General features: G+C 41.1%; 1 protein-coding gene across 2 annotated transcripts; it reads right to left on the bottom strand.

Annotated features, from left to right (window-relative positions):
* Window positions 1-538: 538 nt before the first annotated feature.
* On the bottom strand, window positions 539-11,362 carry FAM3A (FAM3 metabolism regulating signaling molecule A). Of its 2 annotated transcripts, XM_070938125.1 has the most exons (10): window positions 11,201-11,362; window positions 9,444-9,565; window positions 9,101-9,214; window positions 7,468-7,491; window positions 5,148-5,271; window positions 4,970-5,028; window positions 4,452-4,502; window positions 4,006-4,090; window positions 1,662-1,788; window positions 539-1,560 (listed from the first exon to the last, which is right to left on the bottom strand). In XM_070938125.1, the coding sequence occupies exons 2-10, from the start codon at window positions 9,454-9,456 to the stop codon at window positions 1,462-1,464; spliced, it is 696 nt and encodes a 231-aa protein (XP_070794226.1). In that variant the 5' UTR covers window positions 9,457-9,565; window positions 11,201-11,362; the 3' UTR covers window positions 539-1,461. The 2 variants fall into 2 exon arrangements, with proteins under 2 accessions (XP_070794226.1, XP_070794227.1); XM_070938126.1 differs by lacking the exon at window positions 11,201-11,362 and having other exon boundaries at window positions 9,444-10,104.
* Window positions 11,363-17,191: the final 5,829 nt, after the last annotated feature.

Raw genomic sequence — 17,191 nt, 5'->3', positions numbered from 1 at the left:
TTATCCCCTAACCATTTATAAGCCACCTAAAGTCACTTCTGTAGATGTCTGGCCATGTAATTCAAATCAATCAGACACATCGGGGTGGGAGAAGGGATCAGTGAAGAGTGATGATCGTAGAAAGTAAAATAAAAGGCAGCTGCTTTTGTAATTTAGTAATTGTCTTCTCTCCTGCCTTCCAAGTATTGTAATCTGGCTGCCTCAGTGCTCATATGATTTTTCCCCGCATTGTAAGGAAAGGAGGTAAAAGAGAGGCAGAAGTGAAACATATAAAAATGGAGCATCGAAGCTCACATGCAAGATATATCCTAGAGGAGAAAACTCTACCAGTGCATGAATTGGTGCATAGATAGGTCAACTGGCAATGGACAAAAGTCTACCAGCCAAAATGTTGGCGGTAGTAGTAAATAAAGCTGCAATCGAAAATTCAACAAGTGCATAATCACATTATCTTCAATTATAGATCCCATGGGATGAACCAGGTGTTTTTTGGGGGGGGGAGGGGCAGGCAGCAACCATTTCAAACAACAAGCCTCAGTTGTTTTACACAGTATTTATTGAAGAAGTTGTTCAGCAACAAGGATTGGGCAAATGGAAACTTTCAACTTGGATTCCCTCAACTACACTCTATAAAAAAAAAGTGAACATGGGCAAAAGGATGAATGAAAGACTCAGTCCACACCCAATCCCCTCCCAAACTGAAGCACCAACATTACACTACAGGAAGCAGTAACTGGGCATTTCTCAAGTTTAGCAAACTAAGGGGAACAGCACTGGTGTTAAAATAGAGATAAACACCTTTGGAACAGCAGTGGTGTTAAAATAGATAAACTCTGATTCAGAGTGGTTCCTTTGGCAGAACCTCATGAATACGGGACTCTTCCTTTGACCTCCATGCTTTTCAGCTGAGCATTGCAGGGATTCTACACATGCAAAGAATGCATGTTTGATTGAGATGTGCATGGATCAAAGAAAGGTGCAAATATGTAAAGGAGGCATGATAGAAGCATGTTGTGGAGATAAAGAAATGGGGGGACCTTCCCACTTACTCCCCCTGCCCAAGAGTTCTTCCTCCTGCTTTAAATTATCACAAATAAAACCCCCAGATCGGTTCTCAGTAGAGGAAATCAATTGTCTCTGCAAATTTATAGCAGGGAAGAGGGCAAGGAGGATTAGCCTCTTCACCTGGGAAAAATGTAAGGCACTAGAGAAGGGACGTGAGAACTAACCCGACAATAAGGAGTTGTTTACACGTTCTTTCTTCCCAAAGTCCAGGGCAAGAAAACTTTTCTGAAAAGGGCAACTGGTTGGCCTTATTAAGGCACTGCCAAACAGGCCACTGTGGAGAAGGGAAAAAAGGCAGCTGCCACAATAAGGGTAGACAACAATAAGTGGAAGACTGGAGACTTTTTCTCCCATCCCCATGAAAAAATTCACTTGAAGTTTCGAAGAAACGGACCCTCACAGGACCTCGGTGGTTCGCTGCGGAATGCAGCCCTCCATCTCAAGGGCTTCGGGCCAGCCCTCATACTTGTTGGAGCTTCTGCTGTTTTTCATATGCTGCAAAAAGAGCAAAGGTAAGGTCTGGATGGAGACTGACCTCTTTTTCAGAGATTATTTCCATTGATTCTTGGGACCTTCCAAAGTCCTGAACCAAATACCTGCTCAAAGGGACTCTTGTCTTGCACTCCTTTGGCTCCAACAAAGACCCAGCTGTCTCGAAAGGCCAATTCCCGAGCAAATTTGCTGCCCAATTCTGTGAAGATTTTACGGGCCTCTTCATTCATTCTACAGTGAAGCAGAGATGATGATTGAGGAAAAACATCTCTATGGTTTGTTTTTTTATTCCATCTGATTTCCTCTTCCTTCTTGTATTTTTGGGTGGATTAAAGCAACTTCCTTTTTACCTTCTACTACATATTCACGCCCACTAACCTTCTTATTTAAATCAAAGGCAAGGGCTTAAAAAAAAGATTTGGAATATGGAGATTCTCAGTCATCTAGGTCATGGTTGTCTCAAAGGTGCTTTTTCACGAGGCAAATGGACTTTCTGATTTTTCTTCTGAAGAGCTGAAGAAGCTTCTTGGATGAGCAGCAAAATGTCTTCAAAGAAAAACCAGAAAGTCCAGTTGTCTTTTGAAAAAACACCTTTGGGACAAGATTTGGAATAGTTTCCCCAGCATATATATCTATAATAACTGGAAATATTCTCAGTGTTCCAATTTGGGTGGTTGACAGAAGTACATGTTTTTCTTTCAAGGAGCAATAGATTTCCTCCAAATTGTTCCAAGTGACATATTTATATGCTTTGTGAGGATCTGCTGATGCAATCTCAAACCTGAAGAGATTTATTTCTAAGGAAACAGGTCTGCTTAGGAAATCTATTGAAACCATGCAAATCTGTAGTTGAAGACCACCAGTTCAGCACTTCATGGTCTAACACTTGAAATGATCTGTGTATCTACATATATACCAAACCGAGTTCTTCCAAGGAGGGAGAACTCCATCCAGAAATGCTAATGAGAAATAGCCCTCCTAGACTGTCGATTTCACAAAAGGTAGTAGCACAACTTTTGGAAGATGGAAAAACAGCTGCCTCTCCTCTTCTAGAGAAAGATCCATGTGATTCCAAAAGGCTGCCAAGGTGAAGAATTACAATCAGAATTCCTTTTCCACCTATGTGCTACATCAATGGGAGAAGCTGCTCCAGTTTCGTCTTCTAGGCAATTCTTAAAAACACAAAACTGTTCTTGGTCAGATCTGGCAACCTGACTTTTGCTCTTAAATTGGGGTATTAGACATCAGACCTTTGGGCTGCATCAGCACCCCTTTCATGGCCCGGGGGAGCCTGGGGGGAAATTTTAAGGGGCAAAATGGATGTCCTAAACTGCTATGCCAATTTCCTTAAAACACCCCCTCCGATTTCAGGCCCACTTTGACTTCTAGCTTTGCCCAGTTTTGGACAGCACCCAAAACTTTATCAATCACCTTCTGCAGCCCTGAAATGACAAAAGCTTCCCCCTTTAGGCAAATGATAGTAAAGCCCAACATTTCTGAGCCATGTATCTTCCTTCCTGAATTTATTCAAACATATCTGCCCACCATCTGATAACAGCATTTTCATCAAACATCAATCTGTGTACATAAAGCAACCATTCCCAATCAATGGGACTTTTGTCTCATGATTTTACTATTTATTTATCTTATCCGCCCATTTCCTTCACAGGTTCTGGGTGGTGTATGCATATGTTATGTAACATATTTTTTTTAAAATGCCTGTGGACTTTTATACTAAGGGTTGACCTATAAACTTGTAAAACAGTTAATTTCACATGACTTCTGACTGCTTGTCTACAAGAGCCAGTTGATATGATGACCAAAAGGTTCATTTATGTAAATAGGCAAAAGGAAATCCTTATTGCATTGTTAAAACTATTCAAACTGCTTGTAAAGGATGTGGCTAAAGCCAACTTAGAAAGCTTTAATGGATGCTTAGGCTCTCAATAGCTATTAGCCACACTGGATACATGTTATTTTCACATTATATAACGTCTGAGTTTTGTTGCTCAGAATCCTGACTGGGAGGATGCTATAATGTATTTATTTATTTATTTATTTGATTTGATTTCTATACCGCCCTACTCCCGAAGGACTCAGGGCGGTGCACAGCCAAACAATAAAATACATACATACAACATTTAAAAGTAGAATTAAAATCAAATTAAATAGTTTTGGCCCAGACAAATTAAAACCCCAATCAATTTAAAACCAATCTTAAAATTTGAATATATAAAATACTAAAAGATATTAAAAATTAAAAATCTTTTATAAAAGAGGGAGAAAATTAGGCCAGGCCTGCCTGGTGAAATAATAAGGTCTTTAGAGCGCAGCGGAAGGTGCACAGATCCGGGATGTACATAAGAATGTTTCTTAATGTTTTATGTCAATACAAATTTCATCACATGAATCAGTGTATTTTTGAGCTGAACATCATTCAATACTCACTTTGTGGCAGGATCATCATAAGAGGCAACAAATACCAATGTCCCTTCGTGCAATGACCGGATGAATTTTAGCAGCTCGTTCACATCTGGAGATGAGAAGAGTTAGAGTGAAGAAGGTAGGAAGGTTTAGCTCAGCCTTCTTTACATACTGTATCTACAGCATCCTTTCATTTTTTTCAGAGAACTGCCTCAGCTTCTCTCCAGACCAGTGGCCCCCAACCTTTTGGGCACCAGGGACAGGTTCCATGGAGAGAGATTTTTTCCGTGGACCGGAGGGTTTTGTATGCTGCCTGCATCCTGCGAATGGGGCTTCGCTTCTTTGTGTGGCCCAGTTTCTGGCATGCTATGGCCCGGTGCTGGTCCATGGACTGGGGGTTGGAGACCCCTGGTCCAGATCACTCTATATTCTATCTATTAATATCAAATCCTTTCCATTACCACACTCACCTCCTGCCCACATGTCAAAAGACTTAGCATCAATCAAGTCTCCATTCACACCTGAAAGCAAAGCAGAGCAGGGTTAGTGGCCACATTTACATTACTCTCCAGCCTGTTGAGTGGGCAATTGGCACATCATCCCTGTCATCCTTTTATCATATGGTTGACATCTACTAGTGTATTTCATTTCCATCATAAGATATTTTTAAGTGTGCCATTTTGTTTGTTCTGCTTTTTAGAATTTAAGTTTTGTATCTCTCCCCTTCCTCATTATTCCAACATCCCACCCTCTATGATATTGTGCACCCGAATTACAGCCTTACCCAAACAAATAAATTGTTAGAAACCAAATCACAGTGCCTAATATTATGGATTATGAATCCAACACTAGATATATTGGAGAATAGAGGTGAGCATCTTTTGAAGCAGTGGCTTCAAAGCCTCCATGACTCGAACCCCTTCAGTGGCTGTCTGGCATTATAAAATCATACAACTTTAGCATATGTATTCCCTTAAGTCTATCTTACCATTCACCAGGGCAACATTCAGACCTCTGCCTACATTATCCTTCATGCTGCTCATTAGCCTGAAACAAATAAAAGGCCAGATCAGATCCTTCAAAAGGAGACTCTCCAGGGGTCTAGTACAGTCAGTCCCATAGACTTGCACAAATGTATCCAACCGTCAAGACTTTGCCTGGCTCACATTTTATCTTCAAGGCAGATTTTGGGCCCAATAACATTGGCTGCACCGCTTGTCATCCGGAAGGCAAACGAATGCTCTGGGCAGGGCTGAGGGAGGCCACACTTGTATTTCTTTGGCCTTGGTTCTGAAAAGATAGCAAAGGTGAGATCTTGAAGTCCCTGGTCAGAAGTATACCGAAGTGGAGAACTATCTTGCATATACTTCCAGATTAGTATGGACTAATGATTTTTCTTATTACCCTTACTCCAAGAATCATAACAATGTTTCCCCTTCTAACTGTGGTGACTTAGCACAAGCGCCAGGGTACTACACTCAACCTTCAGTGTCCCAAGGACTTGAAAGACAGTTTTCAAACCAGCTTAAGAAGAGCTGGTGCCAGGCCAGTTAGAGAATTTTGAGGACCTACTCAGGAGAGGGAAATCCATTCCACCACCCAGCCAAAATCATCTTACAAATCAGGGAAAACACGCACAAAGCCTCCTATATTCAAGAATTAAAAGAAACAGGAAAGACATCTTTCCTACTTGAGCAAGGGACCTTCTGGGAAATAAGGGGATAAGGGAAGGTAGGGAAGAAAGAACATTTTAAAACTACTACACGGAAGTCCATTTATGCTATCCTGTATCCCCAATTCCTTTTCAACTCCTCTGAACTCACTGCGATGACTATTGCGGCTGCCTGCAAAATTCTTTGCCGAGACCACTCTGATCTTGTCCAAATCTGACAATGATGGATAAAGAGTCAGGATTCCAGGGATAGCAAGAGAGACACAAAGCCAGGACAGACAAGACAGACAAGTGGCATGGGATCTTGGCTTCCGACCGGTCCTTGCAATGTCTTACACCAGTCTTCCTCTACCTGCCTTCCCTCTCACAATTCTTTAGCTATTTTTTTGTCATGTTAACTGAGAATTCTGGGAACCGGACCATCACATCTATGAGTAGCAAATAGAAACATGCTTTATATGTAATATCTTTATCTTGCACTCTGGCTATAGAAAATTCACTTCTCACCGAGTTAAGGGGAAACGTATCATTTCCCCCTATCCTATATCTGGTACCTGTAATCAGATTACAGTTACACTGCAGCAAAGAAATTGAAATTTATTACCAGATAGCTAAGGATTAATGCGAGTCTGCTTTCCCCAAGAAAGCACATACAGTTACCAATGCAAGCTTCCCTTTTGTTCAGCCCTGCACTATATAATTTCTGTCTGCATTTTTACTAATTTATTCTTCCTTGTATGGGCCAAATCATATACCCCTCAGCTAGTGAGGGTGTCTGGGCAAAAGAACTTGTTGACTTCCAGAACTCTTTAATTTTCTGTTAACTGTGAACAATTGTTAATCATTTTTGTTATTTCTCTTAGCCATGGCAAGGAGGATAGCGAAAACACTTCTGATAATCCTTGATTTATAACTGGTTGTTTAACGACTGTTGACAGTTATGATGAATTTTTTAAAAAGCTACTTATGACTCGTTCTTGAAGTTACAACCGCCACTTCATCACCCCCTACAGTCATGATTGCATTTTGGGTATTTGGAAACCTATTGACTGGTTGCCAAGTATCCAAAATCACATGATTCCCATTTGCAATCTTCTCTGCCAGCTTTTCCAAAAAGTCGATGGAGAAGCAAGCAAAGAATATTGCAATTGCTGCCACCTTCATGCGCTGGGGGAGGGGAAGTTCCTGTGGCAGACTGGAGGTTTTTTTTTTTTTTTTTTCCCCAACCAAGCCACTGGATTTCTCTTTTGCATAGAGAGGGGAGCTCTTTTGCTCTGTCCACTTAATGACCCATCTGGTCACTTAATAGGAGAGTGAGGATTGTGTTCATTGAACAAAGTGATCACATGGGCATCTCACGTAACATCCACAATTCCAGGATCTATTTGGTCATAAGTCAAAGATACTTGTAATGGACTGCATTTATTTCAGCTGTGCTAAAAGGTACTTTTTTGTTTAGTCAGTTGCAATTCAAGATCTGTTTGAAAGCTGTAATGATTTAATTGTCCAGGAATCTTAGCAAGGCCAGGTTCAGCCATGGGTTTGCAAATATAAGGATTCCTCGTACCCTAACCTTGTCTCCTTATATACAGTATATGTTATATGTATGAAGACTCCCACTACCAGCAATAAGAAAGCTAGGGATGATGGAAGTCAATAGCCAACATATCAGAAGGACTACCTGGTTAGAGAAGTCTGTTCTACGCATGTATTGCTTGCAAACTGCTACTCCAACTAACTAGGAACAAAGGGAGAGGGCACCAGGTTGGGGGAGACTGGTAGGAATGGTGCAGAAATGTAGCCAATCATCTTACCTGTAGCGGGAGTGTTCTCTGGACCTGCAAGGAAGCAAAGAAACATTAGCATCAGCAAGATATTCAATGTAGAGTTATCACTCTGTGCTAAAAGGTTTAGTCTGGTTTAGACAGATGCAAGTTATGATCTGTTTGAAAACTGTAATTAATGTCCTGCCTCGTCTGTTCAGAGATATACAGGCAGGAGCCAGTATCAAAGAATCCTTCATTCTTCAATACTTCAGCGCAGAATGAGCCAAAGGGTTACTTTTAAAAGATTTGTTTCTGATTAAGCTTGAAAAGAATATTCAAAGCAGCAAGCTAAGGAAGACTTGCCTCTTTGGACTGACCTGACTGATGGCTTAAAGCATCAGGTGTCATTAGGTTTGTTAAACCACTCCAAGGTTCCACACTCTGAATCATTAATCAGTCTCATTCAATTACTTTACACTGTCTCTTTTTTTTCCTATTGAGCCTGGTTTATGAAATTGCTGCAAGAATAAATGCAATAAGCCTTTGAGCAAAATAAATTCATGCATCACTATACCAAGTGAAGTGGGAGTAATTAAAATGCATTGGAATAAAAAGTGGAAGTGGGTATTCAGAAGTAATTTTGGGGGTTAAATCACCAAGGAAAATTAAAAGTTTAGGATAATTTAAATCTGACCACATAATAAATTGTGCTCAGTAAATTATGAAAGATCTCTGCTGGGGTCTCTGAATTCTCTCTGCTATAATCCAACTTTTTGTTCTAATTTCAGGTAAAACTGGCACATAGATTATAGCTGCACCTTAACACAGCTTTAGTTTCACTTACTTGCAGGTACAAGGCTGGTCCAGGACACTGTATAATATAAAAAGAGGCCCAAACTGCCAATGAACTTTGTCTAAAATTCATCATACAATCCTCATGACAGTGTATGGATTTCTTCATGGATTTCTTCAGTGACTTGACAATCCAATGAAGGTGACCGGCCTTCTTTGCTATCTGTCCCTAGTACTTGGAGTTATACTTTCATATACAAAGATTTCATTTAGCTTTCATATCTAATGGCCATGCAGAGATATTTCCCAAATTAAGCAACTTCTATTATATGTGGATGTCAATTCTCAAAATTTTTCAGCAGTGACCATACTGGCTGGGAAATTCTGGAAGCTGAAGTCCAGACAGCTGGAGGGCACTTAGATTAGAAAAGGTATATCTAGAAGTTCTTTTATCCTTCTAAGTATTTTGATGCCCTATTGAACATTCTGCTGAATGTAATGGAGGTCAAGAGTAAGGAAATGCAGCACTTCAGATCCAAAGAAGGAAAAAAGGAAGTATGAAGAACATGCCTGCCTCTACTGCAAGGCATCTTACTTCATCCTGTCAACAACGCTTTACCTAAAATGTGCATTTTCCTGAGACTGTATCACTACAATCTGTGAATGACACACCCATCCACCTCAGGAGAAGAAGAAACTTTTTGAAGTTTTCCAACAGCTGAAATATGCAAGCTCACCTTTTCTGCTTTGGATTTGAAGCACTGCATATCCCTAGCTAACAGCAAACCGTGAGCATGCACAGGAAAGATGGTCGTTGCTGCCAGGGAACACTTGTTCTATGTCCTAGCACCCCTCCATCCTTTCCCTCTCTTAGTGTCCTTGTTCTTACTGTTGAGGAGGAACTGCTGCAGGCGAGAGAAACTGCTTTGGGTCCCCAACAAGATGCTGACAAGGATCCAGGTCAGTCCTGCTGTCAAGACAATCACAACAACACGAAGAGGACCTAAAACAATTAAGAAAGATGAAGTCAAGTCAAAGCAAAGCCAAAAAAGAAACCCTGGAGGAAGACTGAATCCAACTGCTACACTACAGTCATCCAGTAGTGGCTACAATTTTCCCCAACATATCCCAGAAGCTTAAATGCTCTAAAGGGCTACTGGATGTCAGTGGCTAAAAGCTATTAATTTTCCTGTCTGAAGGGCTGCCTTTTGCTGTCACCATCCAGAGCTCACCTGCTAGTCTCATGGCCCCTTGAGAGTGTCCAGAACCAGTGGAAATCCAATGCTATTAGGCTTCTGAGGTAGCAGAATGGGTGAGGGAGTCTGAGGTGGGTTAGTCACATGTACCCTTCAAACTACAGAGATCAGAAATGGCAGTCAGAATCAACCCAAGGAAGATAAAACTCCTGCATGACCCCCAATACTCAGGACAAATGTCCACGAGTTCTACACTAATAAGCACACATATAAAAATATAATCTTCATAACATACAGACAACAGAAATCACAAACCGCCTTGTACGATTTTCATGGTTAGGCTGCCGGCCACTTCATGTAACACCAAACCATTAAAAATTGAACTACAACCAAATTCATCTTGAATACATTTCTTAAAAAGTGTTTCATCAAACCTGCAAGTTAAATTGCTTTGCCATCTTATGGACAATTGAGGCAGCTCCCTCCAGGCAATATAGCAGAGGGCCTTTGAATTTTCTTACCCCAGGACATCTGTAGCTATACTTTTTGTTAAACATAGTGTACACTGTAACCGCTGGATACTTTTCAGAGGTTTATGCAAAACTGTAGTCTATTCTAGTGAAATGAAACTTAATAGCTAACTGTGGAAGAGAACTCTATGTTAAAAAAAAAAAAAAATTCCTGAGCAGGGCAAGGCAGAATTTCCTCTTTTTCTTTCTTTTCTTGCCTGTCTGCAGGCAAAAGGCATTTTTTAATTGCCTAAAGTAAGGGTTAATTTCCAGGGGGTTGCTAAAATCTACACAGAACTGCAAAGCTCAATTTTAACCAAGACCTCCAAAAAATGGTGTCAGTTTAGCTTGCAGGGGAGGGATACTACTAAACTTTACGCTCTGTATCAAGTTTGACTTGAACCATACTGAACGCTGCAGCACTCCTTGTTTCACCCTTTGGACTTTCCAGGACCAAAGCAAGAAAATTCTTTTCCACCTCCTTCCTTAACTGTATTCACTCTCCAGAGATTACTTTTGAGCAACTTTGAGCTACTTATTTAACCCACTTCCAAAACTGGGTGGATTCCCTTGGGAGATAAAGTCTCATTTATGTGACCTCCCCTTCATAGGTATAAATATGGACTTTTATGACAAAGAGCACCCCTCTTCTGCTTCTGGTTCTTTTTCTTCTTCCACTTTCTCTTAAGCGCTGCAAACATGAAGGCAATTTAATTCTCACATCACCTACGGAGGTTGAACCTTGCCTCTTTCTGTCTTGTTAACATCCGGCCATGTCCAGAAGGGAACAATCCCGTAATTAAGTTCTGTTCAACTACTACCCGAAGCAAATTGGCCTCATGCTTCTTGATCACCCTCACCCCCCCCCCAAACCACATAAATACACCAACAACCTAAGCACGATCGTCCCGGTGGTTTCTACTCGGGTAGAAAAGCACCGGGAAAACCACCAGAGACGAGCACTGGACTGGAACAGGTCGGACAAACATCGCGGGAAACCGAATGGCAAACCCCACTTCCATATTGTTGCCAAGCGAACCGCACGAACACGTCGTCATAGTTGAGCATCCGGGAGAGAGAGAGAGAGAGGCTTCTGGCCCTTCTCTCAGCCGGTGGCAGAGAAGCCCCAAGACCCTGCAACCGGTCCACGGATCCCGCCTGCAGCCCGGTGCCGAACCCTTCGGGTCCTCGCGCAGGGCCTCCCTTCTTCTTACTCCGCACCCTCCCTCCCTCCCTCCCACTCCTCCCCGGTTGCTGCCTGAACCCTCCCCGCTGCCCACGTACTCATCTCCCAAACACCCCAGTCGCCTCATGATTCCCTCCAGCTTCCTCCAGCGTCCGGTTGCCAATGCAATCCGCGCGGATCTTCGGTCGCTTCCCAGGAAAGAACAAGATTTTCCGGCTTGCCAAGTAATAGCAGCAGCAGCAGCAGCAGCACCAAGCAGCTCCTCCTCCTCTTCTGTCGGCGGCTCCGCCCAGCCTCCTGGGTAGAACAGCTTAGCGGAGACCACGGTGGCTCGCCTCCGCTCTGATCGAGTTCCTCTTTGGGTGTCCCGGCCCTTCGCCCCCTCCAGGCTGGGTACGGAGCCCTTCCACCGGCTCCGCCACTGGCCATCCCCGCTGTCCCACCCGCTCAGGCTTATTCCGATCGGACGCCGCTCGGGAACCGGAACTTTCCCACGGTCTACTGGCCTCGTTCTCTTATTGCGCCTGCACCCGCTGTTCCCGAGGAAGGCCCTCTCTTCATGGGTTAACTGGCGTAAAGAGCAGGGCTAGGGTTTCATTTAAAAAAAACAAACCCCAAAACCAGCGTTTCGGAGAAATCCTAGAAAAGCCGCGACCTTCTTGAAAGAATTGTGGTTAGAGGTTAGGTTGGCATCCGGGCACTCCCGCGCATCCTTTGGAATCTCCTGGAAACCAAATTACGTCCTGGAAAGGGGAGGGGAAAGATGACCAAATAAAGCTACACTGAGAGAGAGCAGTGCTCCTTCAGTGTGGCTTTATGTGTTTTTAAATTGTTAAGATTTATATAGCCTGCTTTTCCTCCAAGAGCATCCTTTTTCCATTTTTCCACAGTAAATTTCGAGATACCAGAAAATAGCTGGCCACAATTCACCCAGTCGTCTTTCATTGTGAGGCAGGGCTTCAACCTAGTCTAAGTGTCTGTGGAGATTCTCAGTTATTTACCATAGGTCGTGGTTAACAACCTGGTCTAGACAACCTAGTTGACAACCTAGCTGACAATCTAGTCTGGACAACCTAGTCTAGTCCTTTCTGGGATTAGACCAACACTTTAACTTAATTGCACCAGAGGTTAACAAATAGTTTGCCTTTGCCTTTGCCTCTGTGGCTCCACCCAATAGTTTAATTTACACCCACAACTCCATGGTTCTAAAACTTCTGAATTATTCTGACAGATTTTAAGTTACATTATATTTGGCATAATAAAATGTTAGCAGTCAACAAGTCACAGGTTATTTTATACACCATAAAGTGTTAGAAATTGTTCATTCCGATTTCCAGGGTTTCAGTACTGTAATCCGTAAAACTCCCATGTACCAATAAAAGAGAGTATCTGTAGCTCAGGGTTGAACTCCCATGTACTGTTTTTTTTTTATTATTATTATAAGTTTTTTATTATTTTTTAAAGCATAAACATAAAATACATCTTTCAAGAATGAAGCCTTGATCCGGTCATAAGTAGGTACAATCACACCCCTCTTTATCAAGCTCTGTCCCAAATCTCCACCATTACATCTTTTAAAATGAACACCAAAACATAAATTTTCCCCACAATTATAATATCTTAATCTAAACATTTACCATTCTATTATTTCACCAAAAATCTTAATTTCCAAATAACACAACTCAATATTTAATTACAATTATTTGCCCTAAATTCTATCTATATACCCATCCCATGACCCATTACATTGAATCTTTAAATCCTAATCTCTTTTATCTAACACCAATATTTCTTAGACTTATCACATATACACTCTTCATTATACACAGAATCAATTCATTATCGCAGTCTTATTATCTTCATTTTGTTATTCATATCAAACATAGTCACCTTCATTTCTAGTGCTAATCCCAACATGATCATTTTATTATTACTATCAATTCCAATTTAAGTCACATTTATTTTTACCTTTTTATCTCTTAATCATTTTCTTTCTTCTTTTACCAGCATATTCACCTTTATTTTACTTTCAGATCCAGTATACACCTCTCCCTCTATTGTTATGGCTGTTTTCCAGCATATTCAGTTATTGTTTGGCTGTTTACCAGCATAATCTTCTAGTGCTTTGGCTGTTTACCAGCATATTCCCCTTACACCTCTCCCTCTATTATTATGGCTGTTTTCCAGCATATTCAGTTATTGATGGCTGATACCCAGCATAATCTCTATTTGTTTTGGCTGTTTTCCAGCATATTCAGTTTTTGTTTGGCTGTTTACCAGCATAATCTTCTAAACACATTTTAATATTACTATTTATCTCTGTGTAATTCCCTATTTTATTATACCTTCCATCTACACATTAGTTCTGTATATTTAATCTTATTATCATTCTCAACTTTGTTTACAATTTAACATTGAGACTTAGTTCTTACATCAAACATCACCACATATAAATCAATAAAGTTTCTTGGATTTTTCTCATGTTCATACACAATCTTATTCACGTATAATAAATTCCTTTTTATCAATACATTCTATCTTTACTACATTTTCCTATTTTAGTCACATTATTTTATTTTCCATCTTTGTATGTCTTTAAACACCTCCTTTTATAATTAATATTCATTTAAACAATACAATTCATTTATTAATCAGACTATTTCTATATTCTTTCCAGTCGTATATATTTTACTTCTTCACTTCCTTGTCTAGCAATTTATAATCCATGTCAAATTCAATATTCCCAAAATTGCTTCTTCGTATATCATTTTAGTTCTTTTTATTACTTCAATTCCCTGCAAAGAGACTTCCGGTTTGACATCGCAGCGAGACAGTCAGGGAAATAGCGGTCTCTGATGAGCCCTACAAAAACCCCGGCTGCTGAACCACTGCCGATGGGTCTTTGGACTGAACCCGTCTTGCAGGGACGGCGGAAGAAGAGGAGCGCCTCGAACGACCGAGAGGAACAGGCAAGTTCCTCAGAGGTTGGAGGGAACCCTCTGTGAGTCGGCGGCGGGGGCGGCAGCCATGGCGGTTGCAATGAAGCTGGGACAAACCGAAACAAGAGATGTGCAGGAGGAAAGTGAAAAGAACGAAGCTCTTTGAAGCCGGGTGAGTGACACCAACCTAGGCTTGAAACAACGCTGGAGCAATAATTGGTACTTGTAAGACCCCCTAGCCTTAAACAGTGGCTGTGGATTTGAGGGGCTTAGAAGATTTTGAAAAGTGACATTAGAAGGAAAAGATCCGCAAAGAAAATTACTTTGGTATTGAATTAATTGGAACAATTGAACATTGAAGCAGGTTGAAAAACCTGGAAAGAACTTTTAAATTAGAATTGGACTTGGGAAAAAAAAAGGAGGATTTAATATTTTTAAAACTCAAAAGAAGACGAGAGTTAAATTGGACTGTTATATAATCACAACAAAATGGAGACTGGCGTGACTAAGGGAAAGTGTGGATTGCAGAGCAACACTTTCCATTTTAAAAGGAAACATTGTAACTTTGATTAGGAGAGTCATTAAATTATTGAAAAAAGTCATGAGAGGATGGTGGAGGAGGCTTTTCCTTTGTCTACAGATGGCTTTTTTGGTGGAAAGAAGGAAGAAATACAACGGAACTTTTATAATCGTGACTAATTGACGCAGGAACAAAAGAAGTCAAGCGGCGCAGGAACAAAAGAAGGGAAGTTGAACTCCCATGTACTGTTAATCCTCTCATGCAATGCAATTTTCTTCAACCTAGTACCATATGTCATGCACCACTAGCCATAGTGTACTGATTAAGAATTATGGAAGTTGTAGTCAAGCACAGCCATAGAAAGTCAAATTAGGAAAACTGCAAGATTTCATTCTTAGCCTTTAAATTACAATAGGATCAAAATAGGTTTACTGTTTCCTATTACAAACACTAGAAGCCACATTGAACAAGAAGCAACTGCAGAACAGCTATTATATAGCAGAAACGCACAATGTTTAATGGCATCAGTTCTGTACTATGATTGGCACGTTCAGGGTTACATTCCACAACCGAATACATCCAAAGCCCATTTTTGGAGGGCCTGGAGATTTTAAGGAAGAAATGCATGCTGTAAACCTCTGCAGGGTATGACACCCATCCAAAATTTTGGTTCCCACCCAAAAGCTGTACATTTGTACAAGGAGGAAATGCAGTTCTATAGTATGCAAAATCCAACTATTTCTTTCTTTCTTCTTCTAGTTCTGAAACATCCTTTTATAATGCAGAAGAAAGAAGCATCTTAACTTGATAATATGCATGTCTAATGCATTTCAACTCCCTTGGCTTTCCTTCTTTTTTTCATCTCCTACAATCCTGAAATTCTGTTTCTCAATTGCTAACTAAGACAATGAATTGCTGGAGCTCTATAATTCATATGCCCAATGGGATAAGCCTGCCCCACTCGCTCTGGCAGTAGAGGCCTTGTACAGATCCTATCAGCCAAGGAATTTCAGGGAGTGAGGGCGAGGAGAAGACCTTTCTCTGCCTGGTCCCGTCCTCTGAAACATCTTGCCACTGGAGGTGAGATCTGCCTTCACCTTTCTGGCCTTCTGGAAGGGCCTTAAAACCCGGCTCTGTTGGTTGGTTTGGGGCCCCAAGGTGGGTGTTGCTATGTTGGAGGTGGTTGGTTGGTTGAGACTAGTAGTGGGTTTCAAATCCCATCGCTACTGGTTCGCTCGTGGTTGTGCATGCGCTTGCACGCGCAATGCTTCTGTGCATGCGCAGAAGTGTCCGGGTGGGTGGGCAGAGCCTCCCACCGCCGCTACCAGTTTGCCCGATCCGGGGCAAACCGGTAGCAACCCACCACTGGTTGAGAGACCAAAACCTACCGCCAACAATGCTGTTGATTTTTAACTTGTATTTTTAATGCTTTTACACCATTCTAAACCTTCCAGAGTCATTCTAGATAGTGAGACAGGCAGAATATAAATTTAATAAATAAAATTAATCCAGAGGGAATTGGAGCTATCCCATTGGCTCATTCTACCATACTGGGCCTCCAACTCATATTCAACTGAAGGGCAGTAAAACTTTATAGAATTTGGACCATCAAACACACAGAAGTCTACTTGGGTGAAGTACTATACCTGTATCATAATGAATTTAGCTAAACACAGGTAAGTATCTCCTTTGTCCACATGAAGGCAAGGGAACAGGATCTGTGACATTCTTGAACACCGAGGCATTGCTTTGCAGCATAATTTGCTTGACTTCTGGTTCCTTTGCAGTGTTTCCCCACCTTATCAACTTTCTGATCCTTGTTCTTCAGTACCCAGTATTCTCCAGCCAGTATGGCCATTGTTTCAGTATTCTGGGAATTGAAGTCCATACACCCCAAAGTTGTCACTGTTGGGAAGCAGTGCATTAGCAGTGCATGGGCAAAGCAGTGGGCCTTTATATATTCCATCAGGACATGCCTCATCTATTTTTTAAATAATCAGTTTAATATTATTAAAAAGAAAGCTGCACCAGCATATATGAGCGTTATTATTTTGTAGCAATATTTTTGGGCCCCATTTCACTGAAATAGCATATAGCATCTGGGTAGGCAGTGTCCTCTTTGTAAAAGGGTAACAACTAGGGATGCCTACCAGAGCAACCATTCTGTGAACTGACATAACTGCTGTGGCAGCCATTTTATCTGCATCACCTTTTCAAGGTCTTGAAATTTCCTCCTCAGCTTGCTATTAGAAAGAAAAAGAAACAACTCTATGTTTCTGACAAGCAAGCATTAACCAACAAATCTTTGGTTAGCTGAAACCAAAGCATGAAAAACAGGAGCATGAAAAATAGGAATCCCTACTGTAACAGCTTTTTCTTCATATGCAATTAAAAAACCCTATACATTTAAGACAGCAGCAATATGTGTGTAAATCAGATTTGACATCTGATTTGACATGGAAGAAGCTAATTAACTTTTGCAATGATTAAAGAAATAGGAAATATTTTTAGCGAAGAATTGGAACCAATATACAAAATCAACATTAGAATTTGCTACAACCTGTTTCAACTTCATCCAAACCCACAGTAAAAGGCCAGACAAGATTATATTGTCTCCCAGTGCAGCCTCT

Source organism: Pituophis catenifer, unplaced genomic scaffold, assembly GCF_029215685.1.
Source record: "Pituophis catenifer annectens isolate HBS135680 unplaced genomic scaffold, rPitCat1.0.hap2 SCAF_2, whole genome shotgun sequence".
NCBI lineage: Eukaryota > Metazoa > Chordata > Lepidosauria > Squamata > Colubridae > Pituophis > Pituophis catenifer.
The sequence above is the reverse complement of the archived record's forward strand: the minus strand, read 5'-3'. Positions and strand labels throughout refer to the sequence as shown.

Excerpts from the sequence above, each read along its gene's own strand:
- FAM3A (XM_070938125.1), bottom strand. Across the intron at positions 7,492-9,100 it reads GCAGCAGTTCCTCCTCAACA|GTCCAGAGAACACTCCCGCT; the intron begins GTAAGAACAAGG and ends GCTTCCTTGCAG. Across the intron at positions 4,503-4,969 it reads GAATGTTGCCCTGGTGAATG|GTGTGAATGGAGACTTGATT; the intron begins GTAAGATAGACT and ends CTTTGCTTTCAG.